General features: G+C 38.4%; 2 protein-coding genes across 2 annotated transcripts; one reads left to right on the forward strand and one right to left on the reverse strand.

Moving 5' to 3' along the window:
• The first annotated feature begins 1,582 nt into the window (after positions 1 to 1,582).
• cd44a (CD44 molecule (IN blood group) a) lies at positions 1,583 to 5,065 on the forward strand. The gene is made up of 5 exons (XM_079664168.1): positions 1,583 to 1,721; positions 3,222 to 4,016; positions 4,120 to 4,173; positions 4,267 to 4,345; positions 4,440 to 5,065. The coding sequence occupies exons 1-5, from the start codon at positions 1,655 to 1,657 to the stop codon at positions 4,606 to 4,608; spliced, it is 1,164 nt and encodes a 387-aa protein (XP_079520294.1). The 5' UTR covers positions 1,583 to 1,654; the 3' UTR covers positions 4,609 to 5,065.
• A 1,545-nt stretch (positions 5,066 to 6,610) lies between these two features.
• On the reverse strand, positions 6,611 to 14,722 carry slc1a2a (solute carrier family 1 member 2a; the record flags this gene model as incomplete). Its single annotated transcript, XM_079664167.1, has 10 exons — positions 6,611 to 7,692; positions 8,741 to 8,948; positions 9,895 to 10,029; positions 10,415 to 10,609; positions 11,293 to 11,526; positions 11,675 to 11,801; positions 12,084 to 12,192; positions 12,288 to 12,538; positions 13,224 to 13,376; positions 14,593 to 14,722. The coding sequence occupies 10 exons, from the start codon at positions 14,720 to 14,722 to the stop codon at positions 7,621 to 7,623; spliced, it is 1,614 nt and encodes a 537-aa protein (XP_079520293.1). The 3' UTR covers positions 6,611 to 7,620.
• Between the last annotated feature and the right edge of the window lie 2,429 nt (positions 14,723 to 17,151).

The following is a 17,151-nucleotide window of genomic DNA, read 5'->3' on the forward strand; positions in this document are numbered from 1 at the left end:
AAGCCTTGAGGTTCTTCCTGTTATGAATCATCACTTGTGTATTGTAACCTTTCATTCTAAACTGTAACGGAAATTGGCCTTTTGTGGGTGTAGAGTGCAAGACTGGACAAGTTTTCACCCACATGCTGAGTAATTCACGACTGTTGATTCACAATTCATGATCGGTACAGAGAGACCGGGGCTAATGCCCTGCTGTGACACACCCATTTTCCTCAGATGCCAAAAACCACAACAGTCATTGTAAACAATATGCACTGCCTACAGGGAGATGAGAATGAGGCTACTGACCTGAGTTTGTGTCAAAATCATCCTGGTGAATTATATAATTGCCTGTGAGAAGGTTGAATCTAGGCCAAAAATGAAGGCTCTTGTTTTGCTGAAACTCATTCCCGTAACCTGGGAAATGTGAAAGGTATTGATAATTAAAAACTGATATGGAAGTGTGTGTTGTTGTTTGTCTCCATAACCACACATCATTAATCATGTCTTTAATTAAGGGGTTCATCCAAGTTATTTTCCCAACTGTCACCCATTGTTTTCAATACTTCAATGAATGCTGTGGTGTGTGCAGTTTTACTATGTTGCGCATAATCAAACTGTTGGTTAAACTTAATTTACTCGCACATCAATGCCCTGCTGCATTTACATATTTATTTTATATGTAAACCCTGTACGCCCTATCCCAAAAAACTACAATAAGCTTTGCTTAGTTTTTATCCTCGGTACCTTTAATTGTACTTTACGACCAGGTGATTACTTGATCACATTTACCATCATTTTAACTACATTTAACTTCTATAAAAACTGCTAGTTGAGTGAATATGGAACAAAAAGACTGTGAAAATTATTCAAGAAATTCCATTCCTTACATAATCAGGTTAGCTGTCTCCCTTTTGTTTTGTTTTGTTTCTTTTTCAATTGTTTATCCTCTGTTTGTATATCTTGTACATTTGCATGTTTGTTGTTCATGTAGATAGATATAACCAGTGACATTTAATTTGTATTACTGTAAGCTTACATACGCTTATTTTTAATCCACTTTTGTAATTTCACCAGTATGTCTTTGTTGGAGTCTGGTTACCTACAACATGTATCTAGGGAAACTAGAATAACATCAGTAACGTGGTTTTTCTGGTGCTTCTCTTTTTTATTTCTGCTGATGTGGTTTGTTTTATGGCATCTATAAAGTGCATTAGATTTAGCCTCATCAGTGGTGTTTGTTTCCTTATTATTTAGTTTTATTTGGAATTTAAGGGGGTGAATGTGATCATTCAGCCAAGTTTCTTGAGTAACTGAAAATGTTCCTGATGTGTATCATCTTCCAGTAAAAATTATCTGGAAACAGAATAACTTCCCGAAAAACTGGATATATTATGTTTTCCTCAGTATTTGTTTGTTATGCCAAAGGAAGAGGATAAACACAAAGCGTGAGAATGTCTGAGGAAGAAGGTGTGTTCACAGGTGTGCCAGCCCTTCTGCGTACGTGTGTGTCTGTGTGTCGTCATTGCCCCATTGTTGCACTGACGTGACCTGCTTGTGTATAAAAGCAAGCACATGATTCATCTGCTTCATAATCAGTTCAGTGTGCCAAATACCTTTTCGTCTCTCCGACAGCTAACTTCAGCCCATTGCTTTGTCACAGGTTTCTATTAAGATGAGGAATCTTCTTGTGGGGGTTTTTCTCGGACTTCTTGCTGTTGTCCACTCAACACCTGTCCATAGTAAGTGAAAGTCTTTTTTTCTTTTAATAACAAATACCTAAGCAAACACTTTCTATTCTAGCTTAGCATGTGTTTGTTTTTATTTGGTAATTAAATGTTTCTTTATATAATTACATTTTTACATTATAAAATCCTAATACAGGTCCATTTAATTCTGCTTTAATCCTAATAGGAGTTATTCAACGGTAGTCAGTACAATTATGTTGAAAAAACAGACACCTTTCCACCTCAGGACTCATGAGGCCATATTCATGGGTTTTGCAGACACAGGAATTTCTCTATGCTGTACCGACCTCTAAAATTTCAATAATTCCCATCGTGTCCTTTTTATTACCCTGTGAGTCAGCACTCCCCTCCTTACCCAAGATGCTCTTTATGTTTCAGGTCTTTCTGTAAGAATTCCAGAGTAGTATTTCATTATGGGTGCACAGGTTTCCCTGGCATCTCCAGATTACACACAGGGATCTTTGTCAAATGTGCTGAGCCCCTCCAGAAGGTGCATTAAAGCGTGTGTCTGGAGTAAGGTGAAACCAAAGATCAGCTAAGAGCTGTTACGCAAGTTTGGGCATCCGGTAACCTCATAGGGAACACTAGTGCCGAACGTGATGGGGCAGAAATGGAGAGTGGAGATATTTGATTCAATTCTCAGGCTTTATTTGTAATGTATTTCAGTTCACTTATCTTTTCGCTTTATTGAGATTTTTCAGATTTGTGCTCGAGTGTAAATACACAGATATACTGTACTACTGAAGGTCAAGGATCATCAATGTCATACTTTTTTAGTATCAACAGTTAAAGTACTTGTTCTCGAGAAGAATGGTACCTTTAACTTATAATAGTATATCATATTGCAACTTTAGTATCAATGTGTAAGTAGTTTAAACACAAATATTTTGAAAACACTGGTTTATTATGTTATTACAGTATGTATTGCATTTAAACGTTCATTGTATACTTAGTAAGATGTAGCTATAGCTCTCAGGGAGTAAAACACCCAATATTTGTTATGTAGTAAAGTGAAGTAGAAGAATACAATGGAATTACTCAATCAAAGAACAACCTGCAAACAGTAGATAAGTACATGCTAAATGCTAACTGATTATAGTGTGAAATATCTAAAAATCCAGACCAGTAACAAGCAAAAACTTCAATCTAGCAAAGTGCCTAATTTGTTTTCCTTTGTGTCACAAAACTCTGGGATTGGCTTCCTTCAGACAAAACTGGGTGTGTCAAGCGTGGTAGGCTCTTGTGAAACTGATGCTTTGATGAGGCTTCCTTTCTATTGTAAACTCTCTGATAGATGATTAGTCACAGAGGTTAATCATTACTGTCTCTAAGCAAAAAACACAAAACAAGTTTATACAAGAATTTGGGGCATAAGCCCTGTGTGACAATGTTTGTAAGGTATCAAAAAGGCTTGGTAACTTTCCTTTCCACTCATGTCAGGGCTGGTAAACACTCAAGCTGAACAGTGGATTTTTCTGTCTCTCTTTGTCCTAGCTACGACTCAGATCCCAGTCATAGCTGAAAATGAAGTTATCAGAGAGGCTTTGACGGACGGATACCTCGTCGAACAGTCTTTACTCCCAACATTGACAACTGAATCGCCCAAAAGAAACACTACCGTTCAGCAGATAACTGACAACACTCAGGAAAGTGCTAAAGGGGAGTCAGTGGATCACATATCTACATCCACCATCTTGCCAGAGGACACTCAAGACAACATTTCAGATTTAACCACTACCCCAAACCCTCAGCTTAGCTTTACCTCTTCAGAAGAGCCAAATGAAGCCGAGCCAGGCGTCACGGCCACCCACATCACAGTCCCTCAAACTACTGACCTTACGATTGCCTTCGACATTGCCTTCCGGTCCACCCTGAGTTCTGAATCAGGCTCTGGAGATGGAGATGGAGAGATGTTTACCCAGCAGCCTACTACAACCTCCAGTATGATGTCAGGCTCTGGAGATGGAGAGATGTTTACCCAGTACCCGACTACAACCCCCAGTATGACGTCAGGCTCTGGAGATGGAGATGGGGAGATGTTTACCCAGTACCCTACTACAACCTCCAGTACGACCTCAGGCTCTGGAGATGGAGATGGAGAGATGTTTACCCAGGACCTTACTACAACCAGTTCACGATCAACCAGCGTGGCTGATTTTATCGCACCAAGAATGTTTGCAGGAAGCGAAGGATCAGGTGAAGGATCAGGATCAGATATTGAGAACAGCAGTATAGTGCTAATCAATGAGACACCTTCGAAGCAAGAACCTTTGAGAAATAGCGAAAATAGTAAGTATTAAAAACCTGCGTCAATAGCTATGCCTACAATCATGAACATTGTGTTTTATTGATTGCCAATGGAAAATATAAAACCGTTTTTTTCTGTTCTTAGGTCAGATAGGCCGTCTGGACGATCCTGCCTCTAACATAGGACACAGCACACCAGGTAAGTTTTGAAAAAATTGTAAACCAGATTTGTTTATGATCAAACTCTGTCATAGTCAGTCTCGTCCTAACTTCTTATCTCCCATATCTCCAGGTTGGATCATCATCGTTGGTTTTATTGTGGGCCTTGCAGCGTTGATAGTGCTATTTGTTGCCATCGCTACCAGAGACAAGTAAGGCTTTGAAAAAGGACAAATATGGCTTTTTTTGTTTTGTTATAACTGGTTAAGCCTAGAAAAACATTCTTATTGTTCCTTATTTGTGCAGGTGGAATGCACCAAACCAGGCATCCGAGACCAAGAGTAGCTCCTCCAACCAGCAGAGGGAGATAGAGATGAAGACGTTCCTGCACAAAGACAATCCCAGGGAGAATGGAACGGCGGGAGAGTACACGGTCATCCCCCTGGAGGAGCTTCCAGAACCTTCCTCACACTGAGGTTCTGACACAGACTCTCCGGAGGCTTCAGACTCATCACAGAAACACAAGTCAGAGTTTGAAACAGAACGCTTTGATCAGAGCAACGAAAGGGCTGTGGAGCAAAAACGGTTCCTGTGAACTTCTCAGCTCTGATCCTAGTCTGAACCCGAAACATAATGTGGCTTTCCCTGTCAACTTTCATAAACTCTCATTTATTTTTAAACTACAGCAATATTCATGTTGACGCTTTTATTGCCATTGTATTATCCGGAAAGAAATACTGTTGGATGTTTTATTGTTTGTTTTTTGTATGTTTTTTTAACTGGCAATGATTCTGTGAAAATCTCTTTTTTGCAATAAAATTATTTGTGTTGTGGATTGTAACTTATTTTAAGCTGTTGTGTTGTTTCCCCAACCTTTATTAAAAAACCTCTGATTCTTGAACAGTGCCCGACCCACTGACTCAGACAACCTACACAGCACTCCATCTGTCGTTATTGCATGTTCATATGATGAATTACACCACATTTTATTTGAGAAATAAACACAACCAAATCTTATCATCAATAAACATTTATTTGTTTCCATTAATATTTACACACAGGTATTAAAACATTTACACACTTTCAGTCCATTTGCCAGACAAATATTGTTTGTGCTACATTCAATCCTGCTCATTCTAATTTACAAGACATGTTGCATCACAATAAATGTCAGACACAAGGGAAATATTGGATACATTCTTGGACCGAAATGTGCAGCAAATCATAAAGGAAGATAGAAAAGATATGCTTTGTTTTGTAACGATTGAACGATTCCATGTTCATGTTAGGGTTGGACAACTATGCTACACTAGGCCAGTCAACTAAGGACATTTAGATCAAGGCCCGGAAACAATACAACAGAAGTGATGTAATAAGTAATTAGATAATGGGTTTTACATAAGTCAGGCTACGATGATAGTTTCCTAGGAAGATTCTTCAATTTGTGAGAAAGGTAGTGCTTGACCCAAACAAAGGATGACTTGCAAAGGTGCCACAGCAGCATGGTGACATACTGTATAGCTGCCAACACAAAACTGAATCAATGTCCTGATTACCATTACATACTTAAAAACAACATTATCTGATTGAAGAGGAGGACAATATTGGGCTTCCTTCCCCTAAAACATTCAGAGATCAGTCGTTTATTTTGAAAACAGATAAATTGAATGCATTGTTTCTAAGTAAATAACTCTAAACTTATAACCTATAGGGACCACTAGTGGCTCATAAAATGAAAATTAACATTGTACTTACATCGTTTTAAATAATATTGTTAAAGTCTTTATAGAAACGTTTAGCATAGCAAAAACAATTCTGATGCTTGACATGAAATGTCAAATCCTACACATTTGATTTATACACTTTATCTAAAGATGATATATAAAGTGCAAGGAGGCACTTTAAACATGAATATAAGCTGTCGCTTATCTGAAAAGGGAAATAAATAACCTATTTTAACTTTGAACAGAGTTTCTACACGGAGTCAAACTCAAAAACATATTCAGCCAACATCCAATGACCTTGTTGTTACGGCTTCAGATTTCTGTGAGTGTTGGAGGCAGAATTTTGTGTGCATTGCTAAACAGACATGACCACAGCTAAATAACTCTGTGTATATGCAAGCGTGTTATTTATATATAAATCTGCACTTGTTATCATAATGTGCGAAATCGCACTGATACCTTGTGAGGAAATCCAGCATGTAAGGTGGAAAAACTTTACTTCTTCTATTGAAATGTGTGTCCCAATATTCTAAAGAAATTAACAGTAATAAATGTTATTCATTGTTAGTCATCACACTGACTGCACTCTGCAGTTGACATCGTCAAGGCAAGGTTGTCATATAGCAAAGAAATAAACAGTTTGAAATAAAACACAGAGCAATGCACTGGCCTGCCGAGAGTTTGAGACACCCCCCTACCCCCCCTTTTACTCTTGTTGACCCTCCGACTTCCTTTCCTTCAGAATCTTCCCCTTGCTCTCAGAAACACACACAAACACAGAAATTCCAGTACACAGGCATACTTATTGACTAAAAACAGAAACAGAGTGCGTCACCCATAAAGAACATATATACAAAAGGAATAAATAAATAACTGTGAGGGCACCCTTCACATACATTTCTATTTCTGCTTTACAGCTCTCTGCAACACATCCTGTGCTGTCTGTTGCCACAGTTAGAGGTCAAACGCTCTGCTCTTATGCTTTAAGTCCTAAGCTTTGCTTCTTAGGCTTGGCCATGTGTGTGACATCAAGGAGTAATCCCATAAGTCAAAGAGTCATAGGTAGCACAGTGTTGAACCATTACTTAACTTATAATGACAGAAGCACTGTTTCATTCTGTTCATGTTCTATTTTCATGAACACAGTTCCCATTATTTTGAACCTTTAGTCCAGATTTGGATAGTTCACGAGAAAACAAAATACACAAACATGTTGATATTGACAACGATTCAGTAAGGAAGTCTGTCAGACTCTGATATGCTGATCTGGTACATTTGTTCTGAGTCAATAACACCAACCTTTGTATTTTCTCTTAAGTGGTCCTTGTATCAAAGGTAACAAGGCCATCATCCACGTTTCATCGCTCCGCCCTTAAAGCTAAAAAGAAAATGCTTCAAAACAAAAGAAAAACTTGATTTTGCACAAGGTTGAAGAATTATTTCGTTGACAGAACAGGAGGATTGCAGCAGCACCAAGTAATGTGTTGTCAACCGAAGGATTTATTCTTATATACAAAGTGAATGAAACGAAATGCACCAGTTCCTTACAGTTTGTGTATAATACAAGTTGCTGAGTCTTCTGTAGTTTGCTCAGTAGCTACCCTGATGGGTAACTGAAAGGAAGAGACTGGCCGACTGTTACTGTCACTTGTGGTACAGTTGACTCTGCTAACTTTTCCCCCCTTCTTTTCTACGTAATTTTTTTTTTGGTTCATTTTTAAAGCTGGAACTCAGGGTAAGGCGTGGCAGCATCTGGATCTGCTTTACTCGCATTTCCATGGTCCTTCCTCAACAAGAGAGAACCCTCCAGTCCTGCCATTTTTGCCCATGCCGACCTGTAAGCAATTATTGAGAAAATCTAACTTTATGGCCAAGGCACTGTTATTTACACCGTCAATGGTTGGGAGCAGAGAAGCCATGCGTCATTACATTCAGGCCCTTTTACATGACATGAATTTACAGGCCATCGACCTTAGGGTATAATAATTGAGTGAATCCCCAACATTGAAATACATGCGATGAAGCAGTGATGCTGTTTACATGTCAATGTGGTAACAAGATGATATTAAAACAAGGATAGTTCCCAGAGTTGGCCATGTATTTTATGGATTCTCCGCCCAACCGAATTACAATAATCAAAGAGCAACTTCAGCAACTTCAGCAACTTTAGCATCAGCATGCGAAAGTTGCATTGCACAAACAATGAAATAGCAACAAAATTGCGTGAAATACTCTTTAAAATATCTTTGATAGGCATGTCATGAACGAGTGCATCACTTTGGGTGAAACATGGTGAAACAGCAGTCTTTATGTATACCACTGACTACAAAAAGTATTTGAAAAAAAAAGCCAATGATTGAAAATTGTAATTTGGTCAGGGCTGCCAGAAATACATGTCCAATTATGTAGACCAAAATAAATAAATAAATAACAACAGTTTCTTAATGAAATCAGAACATACCACAACAAAATGCAAGTGAAATATAATTGTGTACAAGACAACACATTAGGAATGGTTGATGCTTACTGTCATTTGGGTTTCATGAGAATAAGACTGAGTTTTTGGAAATTATAAAAAACAAATGTGTAGTATACAAAAGAACAAACTTTGCTTTTGTTGAACCTGGTACCACAAAAACTGCTTTTTCATACAAGTAACAGGTGAAGAGCTAAATATGGAAATATTTATTTAGCTCTTCACCCCAATCAAAAAAACATTTTCGTCAAAGAAAATGTAACATGTACTATTTACATAGACACCGACACACTGATGTATAAAAAAAGAAACACACACACAGAAAGGAAAATAAAGGGTAACACACACACAGAGCAGGGGAGGTTTCTCTACATACAAGTCTCTATGTCCGTTAACGTGAAATGTACCTTGCAGTCGTCTATCAAGACTGAGTTGCGGTGTGTGTATACATTCTGGTTGGTGTTATTTTCAATGAAGGATTGTGTCTTTGACATCTCAAATTCTTCCATCCGGGCCTGTTGATCGTAAAGGTCAAGCTCGTGCTTGGAAAGGTGGTACACGATGCCCGCTCCATAGGAGTCCCCAACCACATTGACTGAGGTACGGAAACGATCCCTGCATGAAGAGAAGGTGTGTTTAAAGTGTGAATGATAAATGAAAGAAAAAGCTAAATGGAGCGAGTCTTCTTTTTGTTTTAATTTAAATGTTTTAGTTATGTTGTTATTTAGGCTTCTAAATCATCACAGAAAAGTAAGCATGTTTTTTTAAAACAACAACATAAAAATAAATGTTAGATGAAGGCAAAATGTGCTCAATACCGTCACACTAGCAAAAACCTAAATAGTTCATTTAAATCCAAGCATCTATATTGACTGTGGTGGTTAAGCTCTATGCTTTATACATTGTGTGTGTGTGTGTGTGTGTGTGTGTGTGTGTGTGTGTGTGTGTGTGTGTGTGTGTGTGTGTGTGTGTGTGTGTGTGTGTGTGTGTGTGTGTGTGTGTGTGTGTGTGTGTGTGTGTGTGTGTGTGTGTGTGTGTGTGTGTGTGTGTGTGTGTGTATACATGGGATGTCCTGGAATGAAATTCCTAGAACATATGCTGATAACATATGTACTGTATGTCGAACAAAGTGAAAGGATGTTAATAGCTTAAGAAAATAAGGTGTTGAGGTGATTTTACATCCTTAAGATGGCAAATCATCCAAAAGCAAGTTGGTACCAAACAGCCAGGCAAGCATGATACAAGTGAGTATTTATGCTTAGTGACAAATGGACTGTTGGGGATATATGATTCAATTAGGTAGCTAGAGTTGTGCTTTGAAGCTGTCATGTATAACCGTTGTTATTTAGCCCCGAGTGAATGATACCTTTCTTATTTTCAATGTAGTTGTAGTTTTTTGGGGGTAAAGAAGTAAATTGTCCAAACATTATACTATACTTGTATGAAGTATGGGAAGTTACCATTATTCTCTTTATCTTTTTCAAGCCTTAATGTAAGAAACACCTGTATGGTATTGGAATGTTTTTTATAATGATAGTGTTTGTGTTCATGGTGAACTCACAGCAGCCAATCGACAGCAACCAGGAGGCTGATGTCCTGAGTGGGCAGCCCCACCGCTGTGAGGATCAGAAGCATGGTCACAAGTCCAGCGCTGGGGATACTGGCCGCTCCCACACTGGCCAGGGTGGCTGTCATACTAATTAGGAAGCAAATCCAACTCTCAGCAAGTAGGACAAACCACAAGCTCTGAAGCATCAACATACCTCTGCCACTTTAAACATGCCGATTCTGTATTTCTAAAAAAAATACTTTGACAACAAATTATAGTTTTGAAATAATCAATTAAACTAGAAAGAGTCTGAACCATGGACAAGAAAATGTGGATAAAATGATGTGAAAATAACAAAATAAATCAAATGACTGTGTTTGAAAACAGTTGGATGTTCACATGTTTCACACGCATTTATAAAGAATTATTTTTGCTACATCAGATTTAAGGGAGTGAAGAATGTGGATAATGTGTTTCCAAATGTTGCCTTGCTAATGTGCTGTGTTATCTATATTTGTGGTTGCATGTTCACCTGACAGTCACAATCTGGCCCCAGTCGAGGTGAATCCCATTCATCTGAGCGATGAAGATGGCAGCCACAGCCTCATAAAGCGCTGTGCCGTCCATGTTGATGGTGGCACCCACTGGGAGCACAAAGCGAGTTACTCTCTTGTCGATGCCCAGGTTCTCCTCTAAGCATCGGAACGTGACAGGCAAGGTTCCAGCACTGCGGAAAATAAAACATAAAGAAATGCTTTGTTGTGATCGTCATCAACATCATATAGTGTCGTTCAGTTTGCAAACTTTGCACCCAATTTGGCTCTAAAACGTGCAGAGATTGTCTTATTCACACTTTCATGTTGCAATAGTGTTAAAATTGCATAGTTCCTTCATACGTATACTGAAATAAATCAACTGGTTATTTGATCATTGAACAAAATAGACAAATTTAGGTCAAAACGTTGATGAATTACAAAGAAATAAGTTATACTAGTTTGAATTAACTTTGAGTGGAATCCCACAGAGAAAACTGCAGTTGGGACTCAGCAGTTGTTTTGTATGTTTTTGTCTGATAATTATCAAGTGTTTCTGGCAAATGGAGGAGCAGTGAGCAGCACAGACATTGAGAGAACTGAGCTCACCTCAGGAGGCGAAGGAGTGTGTCATAAATAAAACATTAAGTTATCTCACATTGAGGCAAAGTGAGAAACCGTTGCTGGCAAGACTACTTATTATCATTTGAAATAAAGGTTACTTTTGTTATTTACCATATGGCTCTGGAGGAGAAAAGGTGAATCTGAGTATTTAGAAAAATCATACAGCGCACTAAAGAACACACCTGAACTACAAACTGAGCTCACCAGGGTCAGAAAGTCTGAATCCTAGAGTTAAGAAATGAAGACATCTTACCTGGATGCTGTTCCAAGTGCCGTGACCCAAGCTTGGAATATTCCCATGAAAAACGTCCAGGGGTTCTCTCTTACTATCACAAAATATATCAGCGGGAGGAAGATGCCTCCATGGATAATGAGCCCGACTATCACGGTTACCATGTACATCCCCAACTGCCTAGCAACCACCTCCAAATCCGCAATGGAGATGATCTTTCCACAGATGAGGCAGGCAATACCAAAAGGGGAGTACCTGAAGATAGACACAGGATTAATCTGATCAGATTATATTTTATCAGGAATATTTTTTGTTTTGGTATATAGTGATATTTAGGTTATTCAATATACATTAATGTATGTTTTATGTAAGCAAAAACAAGTTAAATAGTTTGACAATTTACCACATAATGGCACCAACAAGCCTCATCACAATCTCATTCAGGACGTTGAAAAAGTCCAACATCAACTTGGCCCTTTCTCCCATTTTTCCCATAATAACTCCAAACGCGACAAAGAATCCGATCAAACCTATAAAAAAAAGATAATATTGAATTAGTCTTGGATCATGGTGTCTTTCAGAAAATAAATATTCAAGAATGAGGGTTAACCACTCTTCGAATAGCCATATGTTAATGTAAATTGCTTTGTTTTCAATAAAACAAAAATATTAGGGAAAAAAAGGAAAATTATGTTTTATCCGCCAAGGAGGTTTTGTTTTTAGCTCTGAAGGATGAAGGATGTTAACAAACTTTAACTAATACTTTTTATTTCCAGTCCTGCAGTGGGTGGTTCTTTAGACTTTTAACCTACCCAAGACATTCATCCCACTCTTGAACTGAAGCGTCCTTTTAACTGTGAACTGTGGAGGTGCTTTTGTTCTGTTAGTGGGCACTGGCACTTTAGTGATTACCGTTTGGATCTGGACAAGAAGCAAAGAAAGAACACACACTTGGAGGAACTGACATATGAATCATACAATGTATGTTGGGCAACTTATTTTTGTGAGACTCCTACCTGCTGAAAGCAGGCCTGCACCAAGTTTTCTGGGAAAAGGTTTCGCATGAGATCAAAGAAAGCGTCCACGCTGGACACATCGCCGTTCTTCTTTCCCTGTCCGAGGCCAGCCCTCATCTTGGGGTTACCTGGGTGGATGACCAGCACCAGGATCACTCCTAGGACCGCAGCGATCACAGTGGTTGACATGTAGTACACCATGGCTCTGGTGCCTAGGCGACCGCTGGATTTAGCGTCCAAACCAGCAAGTCCTGTAGGAAATAATATAAGTTACTTATCTTAAAAAATATATATATATATATATATATATAATATCTTGAATAGATAGTTAAAAAGCGAGATTTTGTTAAAGTAAATATATTTAAATGATATGCATTTCTATATAGCAGATCTAACCTCTTCTCTTGGTCTGTTTTTTTTGTAATAAAATCTCATTTAGACATCACAGTTTTCATTGATTAGCTCCACGGACCGGTTGCAGAATTTAAAAAGTGAAGCCTCAACACATTAGTCTACACTCATTTAGAGGAGTGTTGTGATTGCCCTGTTTATGAGGAAATATTCTCCAAATCTATTGGAAATAACAAATTCTGACCCAACTCCGTATAAGCGGTTGACAATAGATGGATAGGTGTTGCACATGTGAGTCCTATATTCCAATTATATATGCTTTAATCTGCATTAATGCGTATTTTAGTGGACATGTTGCCCTCAAGAGCATAGTCAAGAGAATTTAAATACATTTATATAAACTGTATATCAAAAAAATATGTAGTCCTTGGTGGGTGTCTGGCGTCCTTAGCACATCACCTGCCTACTCTCCTGTCTCTCCTGTTGCAACTGAACTCTCAACAAGTCGGACCGTGCGACCTCATTTCAGGACAGTTGTCATCTAATTGAGCAGAAAATGTGCAGCAGCTACTGTACCTCACCCACCTGTGACCAGACTGGAGACAACAAGAGGCAAAATAAGCATCTTCAGCATTCTCATTAGGATCTCTCCAGGGAAGGCGATGATCATAATGACATCAGGCGGGAGAGGCGATATGTGCCGCAGCAGCATTCCAGAAATGGAGCCCAGAAACACACCTGAGCCGGTGGGAAAACACACATCAAACACAAAGCAAGCTGACTGTGAGTCATGAGATACTAACTGTGAACACGGAAGGATTTTATCAACATTGGTGTGATAAATACAACACCTTTTGCTCTTTGGAGTTTTAAAGCAACACTACAACCTGTCATCTAAGGGACACAGATGCATGGTGTTACCTACAGTAGATACTGTGATCATTTGTGTTTATACTGTAATACAACTTTTAACCTTATAAGGTCACTTGGGTTTTAACATTAACAGTGAAAATATAACTGATCAAAGTGTTTTCCCTTTTACTTCTGTTAAAGAAGAAATGCTGTAAAATAATGAAAATAACACCTTTTCTCTGTACAATTATCTGGTATTCCGGCCACATTAGTTTAAACCCCGAGAGAAAATGTTATCAAAGTTCCCAAAAAACTGCTATCGAAGTGTCATTTTATTCCTCGTGTTTCCTGGTAAAAGACTGGGTTTGGAAAGGAATTGTTGGAGATATTGATTGCTATTTAAAGTTGAAAATAGCACTTATTGTGTGTGGTGCTCCAAACATAGAGAGAGACAGACATGCAAGAGCCAAGCAATGATCCAAAGCCTGCAGACGCTGATACATCCCATTGGTATGGCGTACTGGCGCTTCACTGGAAGCAAGAATACGCCCACGAGTTCGGAATGAGTCATTCACATTTTTTGGAGGAATTTCAAGAATACCTACTAAATCACTGTTTTTGCCATGTTGGGCAAGATACTGCACATTTTTCTACATACATATGTGATGCAGAAAACCCAGTCTCCTTTGGTTCCATGAGAACTTTAAACAACTATTCATTGCACTTATTTAAACATAAAGAAAGATACTGTGATCCATTTATATTAAAAAGTATTTGGTAAAGTGTATGGCTTCATGCAGGGAACAAAAAGTGACTCAGTGGTTAGTAACATTTCCTCTAAGCAAGGGAAAGACTGGGGCCTTCCTGAGAGTAGTTTGTATGTCTTCCATGTGCGTTTCTGGGTAGATTGCCACTGAGGCTCCATGTGTCCACTCTCCAAAGACCAGGTAAGGCTTAATGCCCACTTGTTAAATGTGTTAGTTTGTTTTAGTGCAGTGATGGTCTAACAACCCATCCAGAATGTACATCTTGTCTTATCTAATACATGTTGGGAAAGGCTCCATAGGAGTGTTGATGGAAATAGCTGACCAGATATACGTACCAAGGATTGTGAGAGTGAGAACCATGTTCTTCATGATTTTATCACACATAGAGCCACATATACTGTCAGGAGTCTCGACGATGGGCTCCATGTGGCTTTCGCCCATCCTGACCTCCACTTGCTTCTGCATTTTGTTGGCACTGAAAGAAAGAAAAGTGGGTATCAATAAGTGAAAGAATAACAGCAAACCCACTGTATTGGTGATTCCAAACTAATGAGAAAATAAAATCATATTTAGTTTTGAGAGCATTATGTCAAAGAGCTCTCAGAAAAGGAGCAAAAGTTAATTCCCAATATCGCATGCAAGCTTACTATTTCAAAAACGTGTTCAATTGTGTCATTAGGTAAGTAATGATGGCTCTTGGACACATGGTTCAATTCCATTAATATCTGCATCCTATGCATTTTAAATGCATGCAACGTTCTAAAAGGTTTGCAGATGGTCTCTCATAATTAGTAACCGACATTCCCGGACAATTAACACAGAATCAATAAATAGCCTGTTTTCATCTGCATAATAAACGAATTATTACAGTTTTACTCAATTTGAATAAACAGAACACCAGCTGTTACTCATATCCTCCCCGTTGCTTCTGTTGCTTCTGCTGGCTGTCTGTGCATATTTATTTATGGTAATTTTAGGTATTCTGATTTATTATTTTTAGTAATTCAATTTTTGATACACATATGTTTTTGTTTAATGTGGTCCTTGATTTTTTTTTATGCTTTCTGTGAGTTAATTTCAGAGAATGATCCAACCAAATCTTCAATCCAGCTCTTTATCTCACTGCTTTATCATCTCAATGAACCACCAAGTATCTCAGGTTTGTTGTGGTCTGCGGTAAAGCCTCTTTGACTTAAAGATCAGCTTTCCCCTGTGCAGCTTTTAAATCCCCTGTAAAGCACAGACGTGCACAGTTACGTAACTGCGAATGCTCGTGTCATTTGGATTATTTCGACCTTCATGACTTTAACACGTGGATTGTTAATGCTGGAAGTAACCACAACAACAAAATATGCCTACGTTTCTGTGGGCAAAGGAGTTGAATTAAGTGAACTGTCCCTCAACATAAGGACTTCTCTTCAGGACAATACATAGTAGAGTTAGGCAACAAAGCCTTAATTACTGTATAGGCAGTGTGGAAACAAAATGTACCTCGAAGATTCAATAACACATTAGATAATTCAATATTTGAATTTAGCAAGCATAATAGGGAATATGGAACATTCTGTCTAAATGTGAGGACAAAACAACAGCCAAGTCAATCACGCCTGTCTGATACACTGTGCTCTAGCATTAATGAGACTTAAGCCTTTTAAAGAGGATAAAATTAGCACCTCCAGCACACAAGTGATTGGGTTATGCAACAGAAAAGGGGCTTCCCAGGAAAAGTCAAGGTGTCACCACCACCCACCTGACCAATGTTATGCAGGAGATTACACATTTAAATACCAAACTTCAGTGTCCAAGACATTTTTTCTTCATTTGTATCAGTTAGTTACTTGTCCTAAATCCTTTGACAAGTCTTATAAAAGTAAATTGATGTGCAATTTTAGTCAGTCACACTTTACAAAAGAAACAAATTATATTAGAATCATATATATTTTCCAATGCTGGAAATGTGATGCTATTACCATTACAAGTCACACAAAATAAACTACCATGGTTAAGAGGCTAAATTCAAAAGGTCAAAGGGCAGCAAACGACCAAGTACATGTACTGTTTTTTAACAGCAATGACAAATCATTAAGTCAAACATCATACTTCCACCATTGGAATACTAACAGAGGAATTATATAGATATCAAAGTTATGGATGTTTACCATTATAGCAATGACTTCTTGACAGAAGGCCACGGATATTATTGCATCATCTTAACCTGAACAGGAGCCGCAGAACATTATTTTGATGGCACCTCTTCAATGCCAATGTTCAATGATTATTCACATAGAACTACCACATCACAATGTGCTACTAATGATGCTTACCAGTTGTTTTGTATGTTGTTCTGGGTTGAAATTGTATTTGTGGAGAGCTACTACACAGCCATCCGCTTCGGGAAAGAAATTAACGAAGTCATGATTCATGCATCAGTAAATCCAGTCAGAACTTCCAAAAAGTTATGTATCCCTCCAGAAAGGGCTGTTCGCTACTTCAATTAAAATCTGCAGATTATGTTTTTCCTCAGCGTTGAAGGTATATCCACTGGATGCCTGCTCATTCAGTCTCCGGGAGGTACGTAAAGGTAAACTGAATATCCCAGGAGTCTCGCAGACACGAAGGGTGGAGTCAACCAGCTAAGATTAGCCAGGAGATGAAAATCCCTGCTGCTGACTTTTGCCTGGTTTATTTGTTTACTTTTCTTCCAGCAAAAGTAAATTACTTTGTTTTGGTCATCCAAATAGTCTCATTCGGTTCTGATTGAGTATAAAAAAGTTGTTTCTTTGACTGGTCTTACTTCCCCAACACCATATTCGTTCTGGGATATTCTAAACAACATTTTTTAATAGATGTCAATATATGTTGCGTGTAGTTTACCCACCTTGGCTTAACGTATA

The sequence above is a fragment of the Notothenia rossii genome (genome assembly GCF_949606895.1).
Source record: "Notothenia rossii genome assembly, chromosome: 2".
NCBI lineage: Eukaryota > Metazoa > Chordata > Actinopteri > Perciformes > Nototheniidae > Notothenia > Notothenia rossii.